The 26,049-nt window shown below is 38.4% G+C and overlaps 4 protein-coding genes across 6 annotated transcripts in view; 2 read left to right on the forward strand and 2 right to left on the reverse strand.

The window, feature by feature from the left end:
• On the reverse strand, positions 1 to 18,271 carry Ankle2 (ankyrin repeat and LEM domain-containing protein 2). 3 transcript variants are annotated; one of them, XM_089739316.1, is made up of 15 exons: positions 18,092 to 18,271; positions 17,788 to 18,007; positions 17,467 to 17,496; positions 16,317 to 16,472; positions 12,854 to 13,017; positions 12,081 to 12,221; positions 10,900 to 11,073; positions 10,417 to 10,569; positions 8,194 to 8,354; positions 6,441 to 7,435; positions 5,382 to 5,503; positions 4,358 to 4,494; positions 3,571 to 3,702; positions 3,166 to 3,352; positions 1 to 2,568 (listed from the first exon to the last, which is right to left on the reverse strand). In XM_089739316.1, the coding sequence occupies exons 2-15, from the start codon at positions 17,969 to 17,971 to the stop codon at positions 2,476 to 2,478; spliced, it is 2,829 nt and encodes a 942-aa protein (XP_089595442.1). In that variant the 5' UTR covers positions 17,972 to 18,007; positions 18,092 to 18,271; the 3' UTR covers positions 1 to 2,475. The 3 variants fall into 3 exon arrangements, with proteins under 3 accessions (XP_089595442.1, XP_028029792.2, XP_028029793.2); XM_028173991.2 differs by having other exon boundaries at positions 17,788 to 18,016; XM_028173992.2 differs by lacking the exon at positions 17,467 to 17,496 and having other exon boundaries at positions 17,788 to 18,016.
• Positions 18,272 to 19,615: 1,344 nt separating this feature from the next.
• LOC114242702 (WD repeat-containing protein 18) lies at positions 19,616 to 22,138 on the reverse strand. The gene has a single exon (XM_028173957.2). It carries the CDS (start codon positions 20,972 to 20,974, stop codon positions 19,634 to 19,636), a length of 1,341 nt encoding a protein of 446 aa, XP_028029758.1. The 5' UTR covers positions 20,975 to 22,138; the 3' UTR covers positions 19,616 to 19,633.
• A 56-nt stretch (positions 22,139 to 22,194) lies between these two features.
• MCTS1 (malignant T-cell-amplified sequence 1 homolog) overlaps positions 22,195 to 26,049 on the forward strand; it is a 31,838-nt gene continuing 27,983 nt past the window's right edge. Inside the window, exon 1 of the mRNA XM_028174028.2 lies at positions 22,195 to 22,333. Within this exon, the coding sequence (XP_028029829.1) occupies positions 22,323 to 22,333 (11 nt within the window). The 5' untranslated portion in view covers positions 22,195 to 22,322. The remainder of the gene's footprint in view (positions 22,334 to 26,049) is intronic.
• On the forward strand, positions 23,359 to 25,418 carry AdipoR (adiponectin receptor). The gene has a single exon (XM_028174027.2). The coding sequence runs from the start codon at positions 23,708 to 23,710 to the stop codon at positions 24,866 to 24,868; it is 1,161 nt and encodes a 386-aa protein (XP_028029828.1). The 5' UTR covers positions 23,359 to 23,707; the 3' UTR covers positions 24,869 to 25,418.

A 26,049-nucleotide genomic window follows, 5' to 3' on the forward strand; every position in this document is an offset into this window, starting at 1 on the left:
TGTGTGTCATAATTTCTTTATATCTATCTGTATAAATCAAATCGCATTTTATGTATAAAAAAACAACAACAACATAGATATTCAATTTACTTTCTATCTATCTATATTTATTATAATATGAAAGTACAAACATTTCTTTAATCGGTACAACGTTCACACTTTATACAAGTCCGTAATACAATAATAATATTATACATCTAAAACGACTCTATAAATGCTATATTACCTCATTATTATGTTATTGTCATATAAATATAAATCCAGTGTTCTCTCTATACATTTTACCGAAAATCGAAATCAAACTCGATACAACTGAAGTCACAAGATCACGAACCCGCCACTAAACCGTATGTTGAAATTAGAAAAATATAGTTTTAAATAGAACGAACGGTTCTTGAATAAAATAGTCAAAAAATAAACCTTATCATCACGAGTGTAAAATGTAACGAACAATAATTTTAACTATTTTAAATTTTTTATTCAATCCTCTTAAATTATTTGTTTAAGGCCTTTCTTTATAAACGGAGTCTCCCAATGCAATATGGAAAATTACAAAAAAAAGAACATTATAAATTTTCTCAATTTTCGAGTATTTCGATTATATTTAAGCAAGTTTTGAAAGTGTTTTAGAATATTAATGTTGTTGTAATCACTCTGTCTTTATGTACCTTATGCCTTAATATAAATGTTTAAAAAAAAACCTTCTATTGGTATCCGTCACTTCAGTGCAAAGCGAAAAATCAACTATAATTATTTATTATTATACACAAGTCAAACATTTTAACTAATCAATTCAATTCAATATCATGTCCCGCAAACATTGAATGTCTAACATAAATTTAAAACTTATCATCCTAAATTTACAATTTAAAAACCCTCTTCGGACCAAAATAACTATATATATATGTATATATATAACTGTCGAAGTCCGCGACCAAACTGTACAGGATACAAACAAACCGCCTCTAAATAGGTCCAAATAAACTATCATCCCAAGTTAACCGGAAAACAATATTTATCAATACTATTATTATGAATTATGTGAGATTGTTTGTTGCACTCACAACTCAATATTCAATTAATCATAATAAAATTTTAGATACACATTGTCAAAATACAGAAAAGGACATAATTAGGATGTCTTTCATCGAGAGGAAAATTTCTAAATTAGTAATTCATCGTTATTACAACTACACATAAAATTAATATTTATACTATACAAAAAAATAAACTGAGATTTATCCTTTAAATAAGGTACACTGCCAGATTGAAACGTTGCATGTAACATTCTGCGACTTGCAATTTTTTTTTTTGAAATGTAATGTCATATTTATTCACATGTCAAGGAAATTAAAACTTCTATTATGCATACTGGCCACTCGTCAAAATTATGCATATTTAAGAATATTAATAACAATAAAACCATTTTTTTTTAATTGTTTAGTCACATATGAATAAGAAAAAGTAAGTAACATACACATGTTAGTTTTAATTTTAACATTTTTGATGTTAAAAAACCCTATATTTAGATTACGAACTTAACATATCGAGGGGTTAAATGCTATTATGGTTTAAGCGACATCTTTGCGACTTTACTCCTGTGAGCCATTTAAATTTTAAATTTTAGAAAAATATAACAAAAATATTTCTTCAGCTATTTGAATGTAGTAAACTTAATTGAAGTTCAATTAAAAACATCGAATTATTGATACTAATCTATATATTATATATGAATAAAATTGGAGTGTCTGTTTGTAATATTGAAATAACCGCTTTTTACTATATGCAAATGAACATATATATACGGTACATACACCAAAATAACATTTTTTACAATTTTTGCCTGTCCGTTTGTTTGTTCCGGCTAATCTCTGAACGACTGGACCGATTTTGACGAGACTTTCACTAGATAGGTAGCTGATGATTTTTTTAAACTAGCTTCGGCCCGCGGCGTCACCCGCGGTACGACAATAACCGCGGCTAACATCGCGAGACTCAGCTATCAATAATAAAATTTAAAGTTTCCGAAGCGAAGCGAGGGCGGGTCGCTAGTAGCAAATAAAAAGCACCTTTAATTACAAAGATAAATGACTTTTAAACCAAATAGAGCCATTCACCCCTCGAATTGTATTGTGTATTTCGGTTGCGATTCTGATACAAAAAAAAAAACTGAAGAAAAAAAAACTCAATTTCCAAACTATTATAATGTATCTTTATGAATACAATATCACAGCTACACAACAAGATAATTGTTTCAATTTTAGAAAACCTCTCAGCGATGCGACTTTTGTTTAACTTTAATTATTTTTCTAATACGCGTTTTGTATTATTTATCGGTATCGGTATCGATATCAATAATAATGTAAATTTAAAACGCCTATCGATAGAATATTTATTGAAACCGTCGCGCCATTCACTGGATAAAGGTTTTCTAAGTCAATTCGACCTGAAGTCCAACGTCTGTCCCCCGTCGACTCAGAAGCCGAAGCTGACGTTGTGGCCCGCGGACCGCACCGCGGGGGCCGAGCGCGGGGAGTTCGGGCCCGTCACGCGCAGCCACCGCGACACCTGCCGACATTAAACACCACCGACTGTACCAAGTAGTTTTGAGTTGCTCACAACACAAACATTCACATTTATATTTAAGGCTATTGAAAACCAATCATGCTTCGCTGTGAGTATAGTAATAATTATTTCCTTTCTTTTCTACTGTATTGATGGGTGGACGAGCTCACAGCCCACCTGGTGTTAAGTGGTTACCGGAGCCCATAGACATCTACAACGTAAATATCGCCACCCACTTTGACAACCTAGTTACAACGGCTGCCCCACTCTTCAAGCCGAAACGCATTACTGCTTCACGGCAGAAATAGGTAGGGCGGCCGTACCTACCCTTGCGGACTCACAAGAGGTCCTACCACCGTCTAATGCAATAACGGCCATTTATTAAATTATTGGCGGCATTAACGTATCATACCATTATCCTTCACACTCGTGCAGACATTACATTGACAAAGCTTGACCGCAATCAGTTTTCATATTTTGACGTCTGCAGACCCCGATCGTCAGTTACGTACCAAGTGACCGGCCATGACCACTCATGAACATAGATGCAGAATTAGGAAAGCTTAATAACACTTGTCCAGCCCCACGTTCTGTCTATACCTGCAGCGAGATGGTGCGGTCGGGGCTGGCGGCCCCCGGCGCGCCCCCCGCCCCGCCCCCCTGCGTGCCCCATGCCCCGCCCCCCTGCGTGCCCCACGCCCCGCCCCCCGGCCCGCCCCGCGGCGTGGAGCAGTGCGCGGGGGCGGCGAACGTGCGGCTCTCGGCGCGCTGCTCGTGCTCTCGCCAACTGCGAACAATCAATCAACTTTACTTGTACTGTTTAACTTTATTAGCGGCGGTTACACGTCACTTCGAATCCTCCTGATACACTAATGGTGCTTCTAGGTACCTTAAGCATCGGTCATCGTTCATCGCACTAAGTACACAGTTTCATACAAGTTTTAAGTTAACTTTAACGCCATGGAGAACGTTAAAAGACTCGCACTAAGCACACTGGGGGCCGACCTGTTCCTATCGCGCGGCGCGTAGAGTCCGACGGCGTGGCGCCAGCGGTACACGCAGGGGTACTCGTCGGGAGACACGCGGCAGTCCGCCAGCGCGTCGTACACCAGCCGGTCCGCCTTGCTGGGCTCCTCGCTGCGAAGGTGGTAAGGTTTTACTGGTGGTAGGAGCTCTTGTGAGTCCGCGCGGGTAGGTACCACCACCCTGCCTATTTCTGCCGTGAACCAGTAATGCGTTTCGGTTTGAAGGGCGAGGCAGCCGTTGTAACTATGAGACCTTAGAACTTATACCTCAAGATGGATGGCGCATTTGCGTTGTAGATGTCTATGGGCTCCAGTAACCAGTTAACACCAGATGGGCTGTGAGTCCACAAACCTAAGCAACAAATAAGAAACGTTCGTTCATATTTAGCTTATAACACTAGTATTTAACAGGTCCTTATAACAATTACTTATAGGGTTCTGACAACAATTATTTAAAGAGTTCTTACAAACAATTATTTAATGGGTTCTTAAAACAATTATTTGAATTGTTCTTACTATAATTATTTAATGGGTTCTTACAACAATTACTGAAAGAGTTCTTACAACAATTACTTAAAGAATTTTTACAACAATTATTTAAAGGGTTCTTACAACAATTATTTAACGGGTTTTTAGGACAACTTTTTATTCGTTAGATAAGACAAATATCTTTAGGTCGTGCTATTATATGTCTAGTTGTCGTTTTTGTATGCGTACATACATACAATAAAAATGAGAATCAAATAGAAATAAATGCATTCGTTTACCCGTATATGAATGGTTCGGCCGCAGCCCTGTCTAGTGCTTCGAACATTTCCTCCTCTGCCTCGGAGTGCTCGGAGGCGGTGACGTACGCCTCCTCCCCTTCAGAGTTGCACGACGCTATCGATTCATCTTCTGATAACTGTCAAATTGTAATTTAAGCTATATATCTAAAATAATCGTAAGGAATTTACAATTGTAGAGCTCATCTCATGGTTTTTCATTATAGTTTGGTTAACTTGTCACAACAGCGATTGTCTATACTAATATTATAAAGAGAAAGATTTGTTTGTTTGTATTGAATAGGCTCCGTAACTACTGAACCGATTTGAAAAATTCCTTCACTGTTTGGAAGCTACATTATTCCCGAGTGACATAAGGCTTATGATCTTTTTTGAAAAAAATTAGGGATCGTTACTAAAACTCCAATAATGTTACCCAAGGTGTAAAAATTACCTAAAATATTCTTTACATCGCGTGCCCTGCGAAAACTTGACTGACTTTGTAGAACACATTATTATTTACAAAAAGTTTAGCGAAAGCATATTTTATTTTATTTATTTATTTATTTCATTTTCTTCAGATTTTGCATCCCTACTACACTCATTAGCATTTCATTTATACTAGAATTAAATAAAAATAATAACCTCAATCTCGGACTAAAACAAATATGTCTATTATAGTTATGCCGCAATAAGTGTTCTTTTATTTAAAACAAATAAAACAACGTCAAATATCGTTGAAATTTTTGTTAAAGACCCGAGCGGAGCCGGAGCGGGCCGCTTGTCTATACTAATATTATAAAGAGGAAAGATTTGTTTGTTTGTTTGTTTCGAATAGGCTCCGAAACTACTGGACCGATTTGAAAAATTATTTTTCCATTAGAAGCCGACATTGTCCCAGGTGAACATAGGCTACTTTTTTTTTATTTTTTTTTATTTTATTTTTTTGGTTTCATGTGTGTTTTAATGTTTCCGAAGCGAAGCGAGGGCGGGTCGCTAGTTTGTTAATAAAATCGTTTTCCAATACCTCAGCCTCGACAACTTGACACTTGTCCATCTGGACGGTGACGAGGGTGGGGCCGCCGTCGCCGGCTGGAGAGTTCAGCAACACCGGCTTCTCAAATTCAACGTTCTGGAGTTTACCGTCGCCTGAAATAATACATGTCATGTGCCATTTTTTATTTTATGTTTATAGCAAATGAGATATAGTAAAGATACTTTTTATTTATTAATTATATTCCTAATAGGTTTTTTTTATGAATGTGGTATTACTGGTGGCTCGAGGGCTTACCAGTTTCATCAGGGCAGGTGGGCGAGCAAAGGCTCAGCCAGGAGGGGTGGGATTTGCTAACAACTGCCCGAGCGCCTCTGAACGAGACCTAACAACTGTAGAGAAACTGCTTCGCGAATGAATCTACTACCGGATAGAGATTGCGACCCGCTGAGAAGATCCGGCGAGAAACTCAGCGAGCTGATGCATGGGTTAGGTTGCACGTCGACCTCTTTGTCGAGGTTGACAAGTACGGTTACCGGGGTCCCTAAGCTTGTTCATGATGTTAGAGCTGAAGGCGTCTAACGCAAGGGTTATTGGATCTGATGGATCCGTAAGGACGTATCTAGGGCATCAACGGTGACTGGCCCCGTGATCAGGATTCGGGGAGTAGTCGGCGGCGGCAACGATAAGGCGATTATCATGACGCATAGCCTTATCGAAGTACCGTTCCGACGCTGACTCCGTGTGTTTCCGTATTCGAGGCCCAGGTCGTCGTGTACGTTGACGTTCCTTACGAACTGCTAATTGGGGTTAATGAGCGAAATTTAAGTAGAAAAAATCATAGTAAAAATGTGGTGGTAAAATCGGGATGTGTGAGTATGGAGGAGTCCAGATTATTAGACTGCTAATTTCTAATGGGAAGCAGTCACTAGTGTACTTTTCATACATTTATAACGATTGTTCAGTGCAACAGATCACTCACTCACGTTGTAGTTTCTACGGGTTCAGTACAACATTATCTAAATTCTTCTGTCTGCAAATAGTTAATAAACCAAATAATAATTCAATTAAATTTACGAATTTTATACTCACCGATGTCATGGTCAAAGTTCAATCTCCTTATAAAGCTGTCACTCTTCGGACTGGTGGACAGGGTCGAGCGATTCTTCCGGAAGGACGAGTTCCTCTTGCTGCTCCGGTCCAGCTCCACCTTCCACTCGCACAGGCACTTGCAGGCGTGCTCCCACAGCAGCGAGCACTCGCTCTCCGACACCGCGGGGCCCTTGCAGCCCTTGGCCTCGTTCAGCTCCTCGCACACGAAGCTGGACAGACAGCGCACGTGCTCGTCGATGACCTGGGACAGCTTGTGGCGAGCGCGGTGGCCGGGCCGCCTCTCCTCGTCTGAACTGAAGATGTCCTCGTTGGGACACCGCAGCTTCACTAGAAACTCTAGTAACGTGCTGACGTCTTCCGTCCGCTGCCTCAGCTTGGAGACGACGAGCTGCGCCAGGCGCGAGTGGATCAGAGCGAAGTCGATCTTCTGAAAACGCTCGTCGTCCATGTACGTGGAGATCGTGTGCTGCAGGTGCTTCGCCTCGGAGCGGAGGGAGAGGGAGAGCGCCAGCGCGTCCGCTATCCTCTTGGCGAACACTTGGCACGTCCTCTCGATGCAGAGGAGCCGGCTGACGGTGTGGTTGGCGATGGGCGATGAGTCCCCGTTGGCGGCGAGCTTGTGGGGCTGGCGACACAACCTTTGCTTGACCGGATCGGTTCTGTTCCAATGAGAGGGTCGCTCGTTTGATATCTTGCAGGTTCTCATCGCGTCGCACAGTTCCGACATGGGGCTGAGGTTGGTTTCGACCACGGGACTGTTGTGAGACAGGCTGAGCGCAATCCTGGACACCGAGGAGTCCTCCAGCCGCGACTCTACGCAACTGTCACTGTACGCGAGCGACCACGCGCTCTCGTACTTGGCCTTCAAATAGTTCTCTAAGAGTGTCAGTCCCTCTGTAGTCCTCAGATCGGTAAAGGTTTCCAAAAATGGCCAGTATTCCTTCCAATCCACATTCATTTCGTTAGCTAGGTTTCTGAAAAAAGAAAAAAGGAAGTAAAAATTTCAGGATTTCTACTTTTGGTTTTGTAAATTTGGGCTGATGGTTCTAACAGTTTTTGATGATATCTAATGTTTTTATTATGACAACATGAAAGTTTTACCGCTAAATGGCAATATTTTTTATACTATGATAACTTTTGGACTGCTTCGTTTGTGGCAGGCGGCGTGTTTAGGACCAGTGTGTTTAGTGCGAGTTTTTTAACGTTCTCGATAACGTAAAAGTTAACTCTAACTTGTATGCAGTTGGAACAGCGCCCCTAGCGGCAAACGTACGTAAACGTTCCAACTGCATTCAAATTTGAGTTAACTTTTACGCTATCGAGAACGTTAAAAACTCGCACTAAGCACACTGGCGATCGTTTATATGTCGTCACTACTTAGCAGCTTACATCAGAATAAATTGCTAAACAATTTTTTAGCGCGGTTTTTTTTTATTGCTTATATGGGTGGCCGAGCTCACAGCCCACCCGGTGTTAAGTGGTTACTGGAGCCCATAGACATCTACAACGTAGATGCGCCACCCGCCTTGAGATATAAGTTCTGAGGTTTCAAGTATAGTTACCACGGTTGCCCCAACCTTCAAACCGAAACGCATTACTGCTTCACGGCAGAAATAGGCGGGGTGGTGGTACCTACCCGCGCGGACTCACAAGAGGTCCTACCACCAGTTTTATGTGGTCATCAGTCTTTCGACACGAGACCTAGAGGAGCAGGTTGGTCGGCAGACGGTACCTGCCCACGGTCTCGAGTCCCTTGGCGAGGTCGTGCAGGCGGAAGGCGGCGCGGGGCGGAGTCTTCCAGCGCACGCGCAGGCTGGCGGCGCGCTCCGCCCGCATGGGGCCGGCGTACGCGCGGATCTCGTACCGCGGACTCAGGGGATCCAAGTTTATGTCCTGCCCAACGAAACACACGCTAGCTTCAGTCGTATCATTCATTAGATCATTAAAACGTTTTTAAGTTGGAGCTTGATGAGCGAGGATTAGAAAAAAAAACCAAGAAATTTGTTAGACAGAACATCGTCAAAGTCAACTCCAAGCCACCTTAGGATATTTCCTAGCTGGTTATTAACAGCTAAGTTAAAAGAAAACAAAACTAGCTAGCTTTATAGAACTAGCTGTACCCGTCCACTTCGCTGGCCATTTAAAATGAACATTAATATTTCTCACTCCCACAAAGATTCTCATCATTAACGCCTATCCATTAAGTACATGTATTTTCTACATGGATACCAAGTTTCAAGTCAATCGGATGCACGGTTCAGTAGTTATAATGGAACATCCGTAAAAACCACTGTAGATTTATATATATTATATTATAGATTAAATCATTAAAACCTTCTGAACAAGAGCACGATAACCAAGGATTTGAAAAAAAAATTGGTTACTAAAAACAAATTCCAAGAAATGTGTTAGACAGAACGCCATCAAAGTCAACTCCAAGCCACATTAGCAATTAAACAGCTAAGTGAAAAGATGACGAAATAAGATTATACTCTGCAGGGGCGGTGGCAAGTCATATATATAGAATCTATATATTAATACGTGAAGCAAAAACTTTGTACCCTTTTTTACAAAAATTGCGCGGACGTAGTAGTATGAAATTTCCCACATTTGTAGAGAATATAGAGGAGTGCAGAATGTTAATATTTTTTGTAATTATGTATAAAAAATACATTAAATCAATTCATATATTTGACACACATACGCATGCATACTATTTGTTTATTGTCAAACTTTTCTTATTGCTTATTGTCTGTGGCCAAATTGAGAATAAATTAAATATGCTGAAATTGAATTGAAAATATGAGAATAAATTCAATTAAATATATAATGTTTGTCTTTATTAATATTTGTCTAAAGTGTAGTATTGGCGAAATCTGTCAATTATGGCAGAATAGTCTTTGACAATAGAATCATAATAGCGTACAAACTTATAATTTCAACTGTGATTATAGATTATAGTGTCTTTGACAATAGTGTATCTACGAACTTATAATTTCAATTAATTGAGGCCGTCAGCGCAAAAGTGGCCTAAGCTTATCATAGTTAGTATGGAGGCAATTAGGTTTGAATTTTCATGAATTTGAATTTGAGTAAGCCAAAAAACAATCCGCGCAAAAATAATGTTTACAAAGCTGTATGTTATCTATGGATGAAACTGTGGATAGGCAGGTTTTACATCCAAATTTATTATATGTTAAATAAATTCCAATATACGTCATACATTTTAAGTCGTTGTGGCCTAAAGGATAAGACGTCCGGTGCATTCTTGTTGAAGCGATGCACCGGTGTTCGAATCCCGCAGGCGGGTACCAATTTTTCTAATGAAATACGTACTCAACAAATGTTCACGATTGACTTCCACGGTGAAGGAATAACTCCTCCTCCTCGCGTCGTTTCCTCACTGCTGAGGGTCGTGACCATTATAATTCGACATGATTTTACTCCTTGTGATGTCCCGCCAGCGCCTCCGATCATTGGATCGGATCAAGGAATAACATCGTGTAATAAAAATCAATCCCGCAAAATTATAATTTGCGTAATCACTGGTGGTAGGACCTCTTGTGAGTCCGCACGGGTAGGTACCACCACCCCGCCTATTTCCGCCGTGAAGCAGTAATGCGTTTCGGTTCGAAGGGTGGGGTAGCCGTTGTAACTATACTGAGATCTTAGAACTCATATCTCGAGGTGGGTGGCGCATTTACGTTGTAGATGTCTATGGGCTCCAGTAACCACTTAACGCCAGGTGGGCTGTGAACTCGTCCATCCATCTAAGCAAAAAAAAAAAGAAAGAAAAAAAATACAAGCTTGAATATACGAAATTGTGGGTTAGATTACTTTTGCGCTGATGGGCTCAATTGTAGTCGGATGTCGACTACCGGGGGGCCACTAGTATAGCTTAATGACGGGTTGGGGCCCGGGGGCGCGGGGTGTTGGGGGCGGGGTGCGTGCTCACCGGCGGCGCGGCGGGCGTGAAGGGGCGGCCGACCTCGGGCGCGGCGCTGCCGTCCTCGCAGTGCAGCACGGGCACGTAGTAGCGCTGCTGCAGCAACGTCGCCATGCGGCCCGCGCGCTCCTCTACCCTGCCCGACGCTCGCTTGCATATTATCTGGAGGAACATTCATATCCAATATGAATACTCCAATGTTACTGGTGGTAAGACCTCTTGTGAGTCTGCGTGGGTAGGTACCACCACCCTGCCTGTTTTTGCCATGAAGCAGTAATGCGTTTCGGTTTGAAGGGTGGGGCAGCCGTTGTAACTATACTTGAGACCTTAGAACTTATATCTCAAGGTGGGTGGCGCATTTACTTTGTAGATGTATATGGGCTCCAGTAACCACTTAACACCGGGTGGGCTGTGAGCTCGTCCATCCATCTAAGCAATAAAAAAATTAAAAACAAACTGTTCAGAGCAACAACACATGTGACGGCGCCTCACATCTTTGGCTTGCTCTCCGTACTTGTTGACGGCGGACAGGTCGCACTGCGGGAAGGAAGTGAGCACGTCCACCACCTCCTCGGCACCGAACTTGGCGGCGAAGTGAAGCGGGGTCTCGTTCATGGCCTTGTCCGGGGTGTTCAGGTAACGATCCACCAGGATGCCCGCGAATTCCTGAAGACAACAAATTTATATTAATGGCTAAAGATCAAGTCAACGACTTAAAGTTTTCACTATATTTCTGTAGAATAGGGATCGCAGTGCATAAAATCCCACAAACACAGCCCACTGAGTTTCTCGCCGGATCTTCTCAGTGGATCGCGTTTCCGATTCGGTGGTAGATTCTGCGAAGCACGGCTCTTGCTAGGGTTCGTGTTAGCAACGTCGTCAGGTTTGAGCACCGTGAGCTCACCTACTTGTTAAGGTTATGCTGAACTAGCCTTTCAAGGTTATCAGCATAGGTAGGAATTAAAAAAGGAGCATAAAATAAAACTTTCACTGTTCCAAAATCTTCTGCTATAATGATAATTAAAAATAAATTAACGCTTTTAATATGCCTTGCTTATTTTTTTAACCGGCTTGGCCATTTCCCTTTTTTCTCTGTCATTCTCTTTTCCATTTCTTTCCGTTTTCTCTCACTCACATCTTAACGCCCTGTTCCACACTCTTTTCATACGTTCAGTTGTTACCAATCCTACATTTTATTTGAAGACTTCGTAGCCTGCGGGATGAGATGCCCGGCGTATTCGTATATAGTACACAGTAGTAATACTACTCTCCCGGTGTTATTATACTAATACTGCTGTGCCAAATCCCGCCGGCGGGTACTCATTTTTCTGATAAAATACGTACTAAACAAATGTTCACGATTGACTTCCACAGTAAAGGAATAACATCGTGTAATAAAAATCAAAACCAGTAATTATCAGTACTAATAATAGTCCACCCATAGAAGCTATAAAAGATATATAGATTGGATTATAAATATCAATTGGATTTTGTATCAGATTTTTTGAGTTACGATGTCGGGATTTTTCAAACCGTTATAAATAATTGATTTCCACTGGATATTCGCTTTGAAAGCATCCGCATGCAAAGTAGCGGGTACGAGCCACTGGTGGCACCACCAGCGTGGCACCGGCTGCGTTGGAGCCACACAAGTAAGATGGAAATTCAGTCACCTTGCAGGATTCCGGGTCCGCATCGCCTCCGTACAGTTTCTGCACGAAGGCGGGGTCCCCGACGGTCGTCAGTATGAGATTACAGATCTCAGCATTCATAGACTTGGCCGCTACGTGCAATGCGTTGTAACGAGATCCTTCCTGTCAAATAATATTATTATATTAGATATACATTTTACTGGTGGTAGGACCTCTTGGGAGTCCGCACGGATAGGTACCACCACCCCGCCTATTTCCGCCGTGAAGCAGTAATGCGTTTCGGTTCGAAGGGTGGGGTAGCCGTTGTAACTATACTTGAGACCTTAGAACTTATATCTCAAGGTGGGTGGCGCATTTACTTTGTAGATGTCTATCGGCTCCAGTAACCACTTAACACCGAGTGGGCTGTGAGCTCATCCCCCCATCTAAGCAATAAAAAAAATACATTTAACTTGAGGTATAGTACCAAAGTGACCATCACTGAATTAAGAATCATTAAGTTTCAGGGGGCCTTTGGATACACCGTGTATGTATTGTTTTGAGTTTTTAAATGTATTTGTTGTAACTGAGAAAAGGATAAACTTATTGACTCACTCCATAATTCGTTAATGTTCTTTTGAATTTTCAGTGATAAGAGTTTTATGTACGAATTGATCAACAATAATCACAAATTTTGCATCGGCACAGTGTTTTTACTTTTATCGCATGCTTAGTTTATTTTTCAATAGATGGCGTGGATAGTGGATTGAAGAAGGAAAAGGAAATCCCGACATGTATTAAAAAATCACTTCTACCTGCATTATGGCTGGTGTGTTCCCACTGCTGACTAAGAACCTTGGGTTGTCCCACACCCTGTCCCTGACGGTACAGGTCAGTCCGGCTTCGATGGCCTTCCGTAGCGACACCATGTCCTGGGGGGACGGCGCTTTGAATGGATACGGCTTCTCTCCCATAAGAGCTGGAAATAATCAACAGTTATATCATAATACAGTTATTAGCATCTCGTCATCTCGAATGTCGAAGGGGAAATCCATTGACCCTCGACTTTTTTTCTCTATCTGTGCTGATAGCCTTGAGAGGCTATTTCAGCTTCACCCTAACATGTAGGTGAGCTCACGGGGCTCAGACCGGAAGTGTTGCTAACACTGGCCTTAGCTAGAGCAGTGCTTCCAGAATCTACCACCGGATCGGAAACGCGACCCACTGAGAAGATCCGGGGAGAAACTCATTGGGCTGTGATCGACTTAACAAGAAGTTCGAGATATAAAATATTTGATGGCTAAAATTTCGACTGATCGTGAGTGGTTACCGTCGCCCGTGTACTTCAGCAATGCCAGGCGCAGAGTCAAGCCGCTGCCTACCGTTAAGTACTCTCCACAAGCCTCGTTTGGCCTATCCCTAGTTTCACCCATGGATAACAGATGGCTTTGTAAACCAAACCAAACAGAATCATGTAATCTATACAATATGTATATATAAGTCGATGCATATATGTCCCTCTATAAGGCGGGACTGATTTCGATGCTATTTTCAGGTAATCTTCAGATTGGTTTAGGTCAAAGGTCGGCAACCTGCGGCTCATGAGTCGCATGGGGCTCTTTGGATATAAAACTGCACCTCCTTAGTCCCATGCGCAAATATTATTCATTTTATATAAAAAAAAAATTAAAATTGTTCAGGATCGACTAACCAGGATTGGACACCATTCTCATATCTCTCAGCACATTGTTGTAAGTAAATATTTAATTGTTTCATTAAAGAATAAGTGATTATCTAATAATACCATACATGTATTATCTAATTTGTTGTAAAAACACTACTTCATAAAAATAAATAGACATTTTTCTTATCAATAATTAGATTCGTTTTATTGTTGGCAAGAATTTTTTTTGTGGCTCTTTAAAACCTTTGTAATTTTGTAAATTGTAATGTTTGGCTAAGGCAACTCAAAATGTTGCCTACCTCTGGACTAGCTGATTCTGTTATGTTTAATAGTGATCTATACAGTCAAATGAATATCAGTCAGCTGAACTAATAGATCATAAATAACATTGCGACATTATCACATTGGTGATTGTTGTAATATTATTATTCTTTAGGAAACAAGACTAGCACAAAGTGGAAAGTAAAATTAATTTGACACACATCACTGGGTTATTTGAAAAACAATCAGTTACGCTTCTGTTGTGTGCGAAGTGTGAATATTTTATTCTTACAAACGGTCACACAAGCATTGAATTACGATTTTATTTTACTAAAACTTAAATAAAATAAAAAACTATAAAGTCACATATATTACTACGGCAACAAAAGTAAGCCAAAAGTTTAAGTAAAGCACTGGTGGCAGAGCTTACTGTGATCCCGCATGTATATTGCAAGTTCGGATGGCGGCATTGACATCGCGTAGTCTATTTGCTCTGGTAACCAACACCAGGTGGGCCGTGAGCTTGTTCAGACACAATAATTAGATATCACTACATAGTATAAAACAAAGTCGCTTTCTCTGTCTCTATGTATGCTTAAATGTTTAAAACTACGCAACGGATTTTGATGCGGTTTTTTTAATAGATAGAGTGATTGAAGAGGAAGGTTTATATGTATAATGACATCCATTTAATAGTGGAGAAATCAATAATAAATTACAGTTTCCGAAGCGAAGCGAGGGCGGGTCGCTAGTATATAAAGACAATAGGAGTACGACGTATTTGGCATTTGTCCAATTCATGTAACGAAATTGAATAAATAACTAATTAAATTAGTCTAAATATACAATGACGCACATAATTGGGTAGTGCCTTAAACATTAACCTAGATAGTTAGTGATTAGACGATTAAACATGATCCATAAAATGTAGCTGAAATATTTAATAAACATATTTTATATCATGCTACATTCGTTAATTACATATTGGAGACAGACATATTCATAGTAAACAGTACTACCACAAGCACATTTATCTAAATTATTTATTGATTGATTGAATATTGTTATTTTGATAACGTGTTCACTGTTTATAATGATATGAGGTCATTACTCTGTATCTGTTTTACAAATAAAAACAAACATAGATTCAAGTAGGCAATAAATGTTTGTTGGCTGTGTGCCTAAAAAACTGGTTTGCAATGTTTTGGTGTGATGTAAAATTATATCATTATAAAAATCAGGACATTCCTTTTCTTTTTTTTAAATCGCCGCTTCTTATTAATTATCTGTGACGTTATTTGGGGCCAACCAAATGTAAATTTAACAACATATTCGATTCGAATGAGAATTATGTTTATTGTGGTGTGAATAAATGTACAGAATTATTAGTTTCTTATTTACAGACTCCAAATATAAAGAATTACTTAATATTGCATTATGTTAGGGATAGAATAACTGTTTTAATTTAATTAAAGTCTGTATTGGTCTGTATCGGTAGGCAGCGGCTTGGCTCTGCCCCTGGTATTGCTAAAGTCCATGGGCGACGGTAACCACTCACCATCAGGTGGGCCGTATGCTCGTCTGCCTACAAGGGCAATAAAAAAAATATATATATTGTAACCATCTTTTAGCTTGTATAATAAGCAAATTTTAAAACACAGTCAAAACCTTTATTTAAATTTGGGGAATTCATAGCCCAGCTAGTGTTAAAGTGGTTACCACAATCCACAGTAATCACAATAATACCACCTAACTGGAGATATGAAGCAGAAGCATCTTTTGTATTGTATTTTATAATAACTGTCTTACCCTATCAATCAAAACTCATGACTGTTTCGTGCCAGAAGTAATGATTGCAGTGGCTACTTGTAGTATCTGCTATATCCATACAATATGCCCTACTACCAGTAAACGCTGTGTGATTGCAGTACACTGCTAAACTCTGAGAACACTACTGCCATCTCTCCAGAGAATCCTCTAGTCACATTTATAGCACATAAAGAGAAAAGACTAGTACAATTCTAAGTCAATATAACACAGTCACATCATATAACTCACTTTATTTAATACCTTCTTCTTTTAATTGAAAATCTTTAGTCAAATCTTCAGTCACTGGTGGTAGGACCTCTTGTGAGTCCGCGTGGGTGGGTACCACCACCTTGCCTATTTCTGCCGTGAAGCAGTAATGCGTTAGAACTTATATCTCTGGGTGGGTGGCGCATTTACGTCGTAGATGTCTATGGGCTCCAGTAACCACTTAACACCAGATGGGCTGTGAGCACGTCCACCCATCTAGCAATAAAAAAAAAAGTCTTATAGTAGTGTTTACTTACAATTGTCATTCCCGTCTGTGGAGTCAACAGGCTCGGCACCCCGTAGTGCAAATGAAATAGCATCTTGTCGGTTCCGGAATGCTTTGAATCTTGCTAATTTATATCTCTTCACGAGTTCTAAAGCGTCAGCCTTGTTCTCGTATACATGCAGGGCTTCTGTTGATTTTTAAACATAAATTGTATTTTTTTTTTGTATTTTTTTTGACGCTGTACTGAAAACTGTCTTTTATTTATTCATTTATTTCTAAGCTCTGGTACAAGAACTTCAAGATGTTAATATTTTTTCAAACTATTCACTGTGCAGTATTTGGAAGACATTAATTTGTTGTGAAAGTTATGAAAATAGAGTAGTATTCTTGTACAAGCATTCTGATACATTCATAGAATATTAAACAGTTTCTCAATTTTTTTAAATTTGCTCAAAATTAGTCTGGTATTAAGCAGATGTGAATATGTCCTCTAAGTAGGTTAAGTGTTGTAACAATTGTAAACACCGGGTACTTGAGAGACTTTCAGTTGTAATATTAGCTCTTGTTAATTTGCATTGACCTCAATCTTTTAACTAATAATAAGCCAATAAACTTAATATAATCAAATAAATTGTTATTATTGACTATCTTAATTAAAGCATTTTCATTCTTAACAAACAACATAATGTGCAAGAGAATTAATGACAAAGCCAAAATGGTTGTTCACAGGCCTCACCTTCACATGAATGGAAAATATTTTGCATTTGTTAAACTAAGCATAATTACTTATACTTTAGCACAAGCACATTAGTGAACTCTAAATCTAAATTGTATATTGTTAGTCTGTTGATTTGGCATCTTAGTTTCTTTTTAATTGTGCTATATTGGGTGTAACCAAATCAACACAAACCTTCTTTCAGGTAGCTTTTTTTGGTAAATATATCAAGTCACCAGGGTTACCAATTTCTCCTTTTTGAGAAAACGGTAGGCAGCGGCTTGGCTCTGCCCCTGGCATTGCTGAAGTCCATGGGCGACGGTAACCACTCACCATCAGGTGGGCCGTATGCTCGTCTGCCTACAAGGGCAAAATAAAAATAAAAAAAATAAATAAAAGAAGGACTTAAAATTTTAATAAGTGTTAGTGGTCTTAAATCTATAAAATCTTAACTGGTTCAACTTACGATCAAGTAGACCATAGGCCGATCGTCTGCCTTCGGTGGCAATATAAAGTAAAAGATGTTGTAAGATTAATCAGAGTTAATTCAAAAGTTTTGGTAAGAGTTTTTTGCTGTCAAAACATTATGTTCATTAAGGAAATATTTATCTATGGCAAATATTAAAATATCCAAATTTATAATTTTGCATATCAACCTAAGCAAACATGATTTGACCTACATACTTTATCAGAGATAAAACGATAATACCAACTAACAACAGTTTGAAACAATGCTTGTTTTATTAACCAAATCCTATTCATAATTCCAGGAAATTTAAAAAAATACCTTCATCTGGTCCCTTTTTGATCTCGCACGGTATATAGACGCCATAGTACGTGACGGAAGGTTCAAGGCTGGTGGGACTCACTGGACTCGATCGCTTTAGGGATTCGAAACGTAAAAAGCGGCTCAAGAGCCCTATGGCACCATCTTTCTTTTCGCTGGGAGATATCGACAGCTCCTCTCTCATTCCTCCGATATCTTTGCTGCCAGGTATGACAACCGCCTTCGACATCTAAAAATGGTAAACACAACTTGTTTTGTTTATGACGCAAAGATCACCCCATTTGAATTGTGTCCAACTCATTACCGTGCGAATGTATGTTGTTAACACATATTTACTGCTTCGTTGTATCCTAAATTTTAAATGTGAAAAGCGATTTGATTCAAAATTAACACAGATTGTTTGGCTGAATGAAAAACGAACGTATTTTGAAACAGAAAAATTGAAATGCGTTGGTTGGATCACGTCGGACGGAAAACGTTACCAGTCATAGGTGACATTTGACAGATTGATTGAAGCATTACTAGGTATCATACAGCCATTTATAATCCAAATGACTTCTGATCAGACACAGTGAAATTTAAGAATTCAAGATTCGTAGAGTAAAGAGCAGATACTTTGTCAAAATTCAAATCTGAATTGTGGAAAAATTAAAAACTTACATAAAGCAATATTATTCGGCTTAAATTTTAATGTCGAAAAAATAACTACTTTGTTTTTTTCATGATAAAGAAGCACTTTTGTCTTTACTTTGACTCGATAGTATGCTTTTTTCCCCTAACTATTCGCTGGTAGCTTAAGAGGCTATCCCAGCTATGCCCGGACGGATAGGTGAGCTCACAGGCTCAACCTGAGAGAATTCGTTAACACTAGCCTTAGCAAGAGCAGTCCTTCGCACAATCTACAACCGGATGGGAATCGCGACCCACTAAAATGCAGCGAGAAATTCTGGGTTGAAAATAGTTGTAGCTTCATTTCATTATTTTACATCAAATGGAATATTAAGAAGTACCTATACACAAATAAGAAATGGATGAGGAGGGCCAAAGACCGAGCTCAGTGGTGTGGATCGGGAGAGGCCTATGTCCAGCAGGGCTGGTGATGATGAGGCATACACTTCTTCATTTTATTAGAGGCTGGTTAACAAGCTCAGTATCAGTGGCTATTATTGGATTTTTTTGTTTTTTTTTTACCATTACTCCAACTACAACTACAACAACAATACCAGCACGGTACTGTACCGATATTACACAGTCCAAGAATTGAGAATAATTGTAACAGTCTAATATAACACGACATCAAAAAATCGAATATGCATTTGAGATTTAATTTTTTTCTTTGAATTGCATCTAATAAAGGTAATCTCAATTTATTGAAATTGATAAATTTTTGGCTTTATTTGGTTTTTACATTATAAAAAGTGATTAATAGTATTTTTTTACAAGTTTATAAGTGGATAATAATTTCAATATGTGGTATGTAAAAAATTCAGTTGGAATGTTTATGATAAGAAGATATTGGAATTTTATATCATATAATTGGAGAGAAACACCAACATCAATGGCAAAATCATTAAATTTAAAGCTATTATGTACCATAAAACTTTACACATTGTTTCGATATAATACAGTGCACATTGCTTTTATTAATATTATTTTGAGGTTTTGTTTAAGTTTCTACTTAATGCAAGACAAGGCCTCATTACTACACATACCTTGTTTTATACAATACAGTTTGTATATAGCACAATAGAAGTTAGTACAAAACTTTGCACAAACTATTCACAGAACCACATAAAAAATAACTGAGCATATAAATAAAACACAAGGATCATTGATTAAATATTTATTACTTATTTTTCTTATTGTTTTTCTTCTTTTTAGCCTTTTTTATAATTGATTCATTCACTAATGGAACTGCATCTATGGCTTTATTTATAGAAAATGCATAAAGTTTTGCATTTACTGCTTTTAAAGTTTCTATTTCATTTTTCCATTTCTTTTCTTGTCCCATAAATGAAGTCTCAGTTTGTTGTATTATTTCTTTGATTTCATACGAATTTTGTTCTGGCCAAAAACTAATTTTCTTATTTATCAAGACTTCTATTTCAGTAGCTTCATCAGAATCTTTTTCAAGTGTCCTCTCCAAACTATGTAGAACTATGTCAGGAGAAAATTCAGATTGAAAAATAGCTGGAAGATTTACAGTAAAAAATCCATTTGTAATTGGCCCTTTGTGTCTTATAGTTCTTATTGGCTGTCGACTAGGTATGTGCCATAGAATAACATGCTCATCATTGGAACCTGACATGAGAGTTTCACCATCTAATGAGACAGAGAGACATGTTATAGCTTTAGTATGTAACGTAAAGACTGGAGATCCATTTTCAGAATTGATCAATAAATCTCTGCTCCTAGGTGGATGGGCAAGGCTGAACTGATATATTTTACCTTCATTGCTTCCAACAAACACATTCAATTCTAAAACATCCATAGTGACAGCCGACAGAGGAACATCAAAGACTAGATTCAATAACATCTCTCCTGTAGATAGATCATATATTTTACAAGTCCTATCACTAGACACAGTACACAGACGTCCATGCATACCAAATTTACTTATAAACAAATCAGTTACAGGTAGAGAATGATCTGAGAAGATATGAACTGGGTCATGTTGGCCAGCAGACGACTGCGTCACAAGATCGATTTCTGGATGTGCTGCCACAGATGCAAGCGACCAAACCATTACCATTCCATCTTCAGCCGCTGATATGAAATACTTTCCATCTGGTGTGAATTTTAATGATACAACTTTCTGATAGTGACGGCTGATTATAGTCAACAGATTTCCCGACGCAGTCTGCCATAAGTAGATTTTCTCTTCGATTCCAGCACATATGTAGGAGCCGTCTCGGGTTATAGACAAGGCACTCGCTTTCCCGGGTAAAATAAACCGCATTCCTTGGACCGGCTGATGTGAATTCAAGGGCCATATGTGTAATATTGGTTTAGTCTTTTCTACTGCTGCTATATAATCGTTACCGATGAAAGAAAGCGTTTTTGATTCGGCAGTACCTCCACCTTTGTACGTCATGAGATTCGTACCGATATGTGAATCCCAGATGCTTGCTGTCCACAAAGGATTGTTACAGTCAGCGGTAACCAGTAATTCAAGTAAATTTGCCATTATTGATGTAATTTACTTGCAAACTTCACAAAATAAAATCATTACCGTGTGCAGATCCAGTACATTGTCACAAACTCCTATAGCAAGCAGCAACGGTTACATGTGCGCATGTCTGACGTTTGATACTTTAACAAATTGACAGTTCTGTTCACCTTAAATTAGGGTACGGTACCGTACTTATGGTAGGTACCTACCTACTTTGGTACCGTACCATACCGTACCATTTAAAAAAAAACGCATTCATTCAATGAGAAAAAGAAATGCATATATAATAACACGGCAAAACTGAAGGTCTATTTTTATTGATTTTGTAATTTGTTGGAATATTTTTTTTTTTAATTACTAGAAATATCTAACTACTCATGACTTTTGTGATGATACTCGCTCATTATATAAATGATGTTTTTTGATTATTTATTTATTTTGAGAACAAAGTAAAGCGAGCCGTCATGTCATAAAGCTACAGATGCGGTTCTCTTTTGAGTGCAGCACTTTATAAATTCTTTGCAATTATTTTCAACATTGATTCCAAATTATTCAATCCCGTTTTTGCAGGATAGCCGTCGGAGCCCCGTGGTTCGTCAGGAACTTCGACCTCCATGACGACCTGGACTCAGAGTCCATCAGTAAGTATCTACAGTCGGCGTCGATGCGTCACTTCGATAAAGCGGCACGACACGAGAACCCTCTCATCGTGGCCGCCGGTAACTACATTCCCGATCCTGCGGACAGAATGGAAAGCAGTCGACGTCGCCCAAAACACGTCATCTCGGATCCTCCCGATCCACTAACGGTGCTTCTAGGTACTTCAAGCTCCGGTCACCGTTCTCGTTGAACCCGTCGCTTGCGACGAAGGCCTCGACGAGTAAATTAACTCTCAGACACAGCCCACGGAGTTTCTCGCCGGATTTTCTCAGTGTGTCGCGTTTCCGATCCGGTGGTAGATTCTGCGAAGCACGGCTCTTGCTAGGGTTCGTGTTAGCAACGTCATCAGGTTTGAGCCCCGTGAGCTCACCTACAAAAGTTAGGGTTACGCTGAAATAGCCTCTCAAGGCTCAAGGTAGGTAGGAAAAAAAGAAAAAAAAAAAAAAGAAAAAATCAACATTGAATTAGTCATCTTACTTTTCTCCGGCGAACAACTACTTGTAGTGATAATTTGGGACTAAGTAAGAATTAAAACTGATATTTCATAACACTATCTTGCATTACTAAATTTATTATTAGTCTGTAGTCAATCGCAATTGGCTGTTTTTGTTTGTTTCGAGGAAGACAAGAGTCTGTGGTTCTCTAATAATTTATTGGTTTTGTGTTTTTTAGTGATCGTTAACTGTGCTACAAATACATCAATATGTTTAAAAAGTAAGTTCTAGTTTATATGCATGCATTATTATTCGTTATGTAAAACAAAAATTGAGTATTTTTCTTAAAATTCTAGCGTTTAGAGGTTATCTTGTCATTCACACACTCTTTGGCAATTGGTCAAACCAATTGTCATCTAGTTCATCCACTAGTCGGTTTATCCAATAGCAGCCAGCCATTACTGTAACAGTGTTACAAGTTTTTAAATTTTATTCCTAATAGTATAAATAATTACTTTACTCCTAAACAACTTGTGGAGTAATATATTAAAATGGTTCTATCTTGGAAAGTACTAAAATTTGTTTAATCTGTTACATCTCTTGAATTTGTCGTGGCCTAAGGGATAAGACGTCCGGTGCAATCGTGTTGAGCGATGCACCGGTGTTCGAATCTCAGGCGGGTACCAATTTTTCTAATGAAATACGTACTCAACTACTGTTCACGATTGTCTTCCACGATGAAGGAGTAACATCGTTATGGAAGTATTTTGTGAGTATGTGTGTGATTTAATCTGTTAAGTATTTTATTAACAAAATTGGTACACGACAGCACGAAATTATATAGCAGCACAGTCCCATCGCTCAAGACTAGTATTCTGGATCTCTTCTATCGTCGTATCACGTCGACTTCAAAATGACGTAGCGTGGTAAAAGCAAATTTTTATTGCAACTTTTTTAATGTTGTCCTATATAGATTTTTAAGCTGTACCTTTGTTATTAAGAACTATTTTAATTTATTATAAGAGAATAAAATTATAGAAATTTAAGTTTCATAATCACGTGAAGGGAGGAGCTCTGACACATATTCAATTCCAGAATCCCGATATCGAAAATGAAATAGGTAAATTATTTTAAAAATGTATTTAAGCTAAAAAATAAATACCATCGGTTAATTTGATAAATTTGATCTAACAACCTTTTATAGTTTTTTTTAAGGGATTTTATGACCTGGTAACTGAGATCTTTAAGTTATCCATCTATAATAAATACTAGCTACCATAGACTATAATACAAAGATTAATTCTAGTGTTCTATAATACTGTTCACACTTCACGCAGTGTCACGCATAGAGTTCAGTAGGTAGGTACCACAACGACAACGATAGTCAGTAAAGTTTTTACAGCTGTAGGAAATCGCACCCTCTGCAATAGTAACTGACGATAGTTCATTTCAGTGTATAAAATTTTTAAGCTAGTGGTCTGTCGAAGTGATTTTTATCGAACAAAAACAACACAATCAGAAGTCATTGGGTGTAAATTTTTTGTGACGTAATTGAACTTTTGATTTTGGAATAACTGTTCGTGTACCGCTAACAAAGGTCACGGCGGCCAATGGTTGCCAATTTCCCATCTTCGCGTGATTGAAACAAGCGAAGATGTGGGAAGTGGAATCTGATATTGGATCCCAAAGCGTGTCCTCCGATGGATTGCGACGCAGGCAAGGATGGGATCCCGATGCGGAGAGCCTTGCCTCTCAAATGGACGAGCTCGACGAAGTCCTCGCAGAAGAAGAAGAAGGATGTCCGCTGCCTTCAACACCGGAGGATCAACATCTGTTGGATGCCGAAATGGCTGAAGTTTTGAAAGCTGGCGTGTTATCCGATGAGATTGATTTGGGAGCACTGGCCCATAACGCCGCCGAACAGGCCGAGGAATTCGTTCGCAAAGTATGGGAGGCGTCGTGGAACGTGTGCCATTTCAGACATTTGCCACGTTGGCTGCAAGACAACGATTATTTACACAAAGGACATAGACCGCCTCTGCCTTCGTTTAGCGCATGTTTTGCATCAATTTTCCGAATCCACACTGAGACAGGTAACATTTGGACGCATCTCCTTGGCTGCGTGGCATTCATTGGCGTCGCGATCTACTTTCTGTCTCGTCCATCTATCGAAATTCAAATGCAAGAGAAAGTTATATTCGGTGTTTTTTTTGTCGGCGCTATCGTATGCCTCGGTTTTTCTTTTGCCTATCACACACTGTACTGCCACTCTGAGATGGTTGGAAAGCTGTTCTCAAAGCTGGATTATTGTGGAATAGCATTGCTCATCATGGGCTCCTTTGTTCCATGGTTGTACTACAGTTTCTACTGCCACTACAGACCGAAGATCATATACCTATCTGTAGTAGTTGTTTTAGGAATTTTGTCAATAATAGTGTCTTTGTGGGATAGATTCTCAGAACCTCGACTAAGACCTCTCAGAGCAGGAGTTTTTATGGGCTTTGGTTTGTCTGGTATAGTCCCAGCAATTCACTATGGGATTACTGAAGGCTGGTTCAGTCAAGTTAGCAAAGCATCATTGGGCTGGTTAGTTTTGATGGGATTACTCTATATCTTAGGTGCCATGTTCTATGCCTTAAGAGTGCCAGAACGTTGGTTCCCTGGCAAATGTGATATTTGGTTTCAGTCCCATCAAATATTCCATGTTCTTGTGATTGTAGCTGCTTTTGTACATTACCACGGTATAAGCGAATTGGCATCTTACAGAGTCACAGTAGGAGAGTGCTCCATGCCACCAACATCAATGGCATTTTAGTACAAGTTAGACCAAAATGTGATAGTAGACCATATAAATTACCATATTAACAAATAACAGAAACATCTGTTAGTTGCACTGTACATAATTATAGTGTCATTAAATGAAAGTTACTGGTATTTGTACATTTTTATTGAGAAAAAAATAATCAAATAGTCAATCTGGCATTTTTTTAAATCTGTTAAGATTTTGATACATGTACTGAAATTACAAAACAGTTCACAAATTGGAATCTAGATTGATGGTAATAATAAATTCTGTTAAAAATTAGTTGTTTATTTAATTTTATTTTAATTGTGTTGAATAATCTTGTTGCACTGAAATGTTGTTATTGTAGATTAAAGATCACAGAAAACATTGTATACAGTTTAAGAAGTTTTTGGTGTTCATTGTTTATTGAAATAATTGTACTTAACTTTGATTTGCTTACTTAATTCCTTGCTTTTTTTTGCACTTAAATAATTAAAAAATATCATTGTAGGTCAGACCATAAGTAAAATCCAATTATGCCGTTTTATAAAATAAAAATGCTTTGATTAATAATAAAAAACCTTTTTTAATTTATTACTAACACATATACACAAAAAAATTATTAATTTTTAAAGACATGTTTATTTCATATTTCAATTGAATCTCAACATTTTACACTTTTACATATTGCAATTCCAAATGGTAATTAACTGATATTGCCATTGATTTATTAATGTGGAAATTTTCATATTTTCTTATGGTTTTTTACATTGTAATAATAAATTTAACAATTAAACTTTTATGAATGTTGATACATTCCATTTTTTTATTCATATCATAGATTCAATTATAACCATGAAAGAACAGTGATAAATGTAAAAAAATATAAATTAATTGAATTTATATTCTAAATTATTCTAAGTGTTCAAATAATAAATAAATAAATAAATGATTATAAATTATAAAAATATGAGAAATACGAAATAATATTAACGTATTATGAAAACGAAAATTATGTATTATTATCATTAAAAAAGTATATTTTGATATAATAAGAAATTACTGGCACTTTAATTGTCTGTGGTCAGTTATCACTAAGACAAATATAATATGAACAAAAACCTACCTATGCTTTGATTAAGTTTTAAAACATCAAAAACCACTAAAATATTGCATATCAAATAAAGATTGGCTTTCATTAGTTTTTGCTC

The sequence above is a fragment of the Bombyx mandarina genome, chromosome A1 (genome assembly GCF_030267445.1).
Source record: "Bombyx mandarina strain Sakado chromosome A1, ASM3026744v2".
In the NCBI taxonomy this organism is placed as follows: Eukaryota; Metazoa; Arthropoda; class Insecta; order Lepidoptera; family Bombycidae; genus Bombyx; species Bombyx mandarina.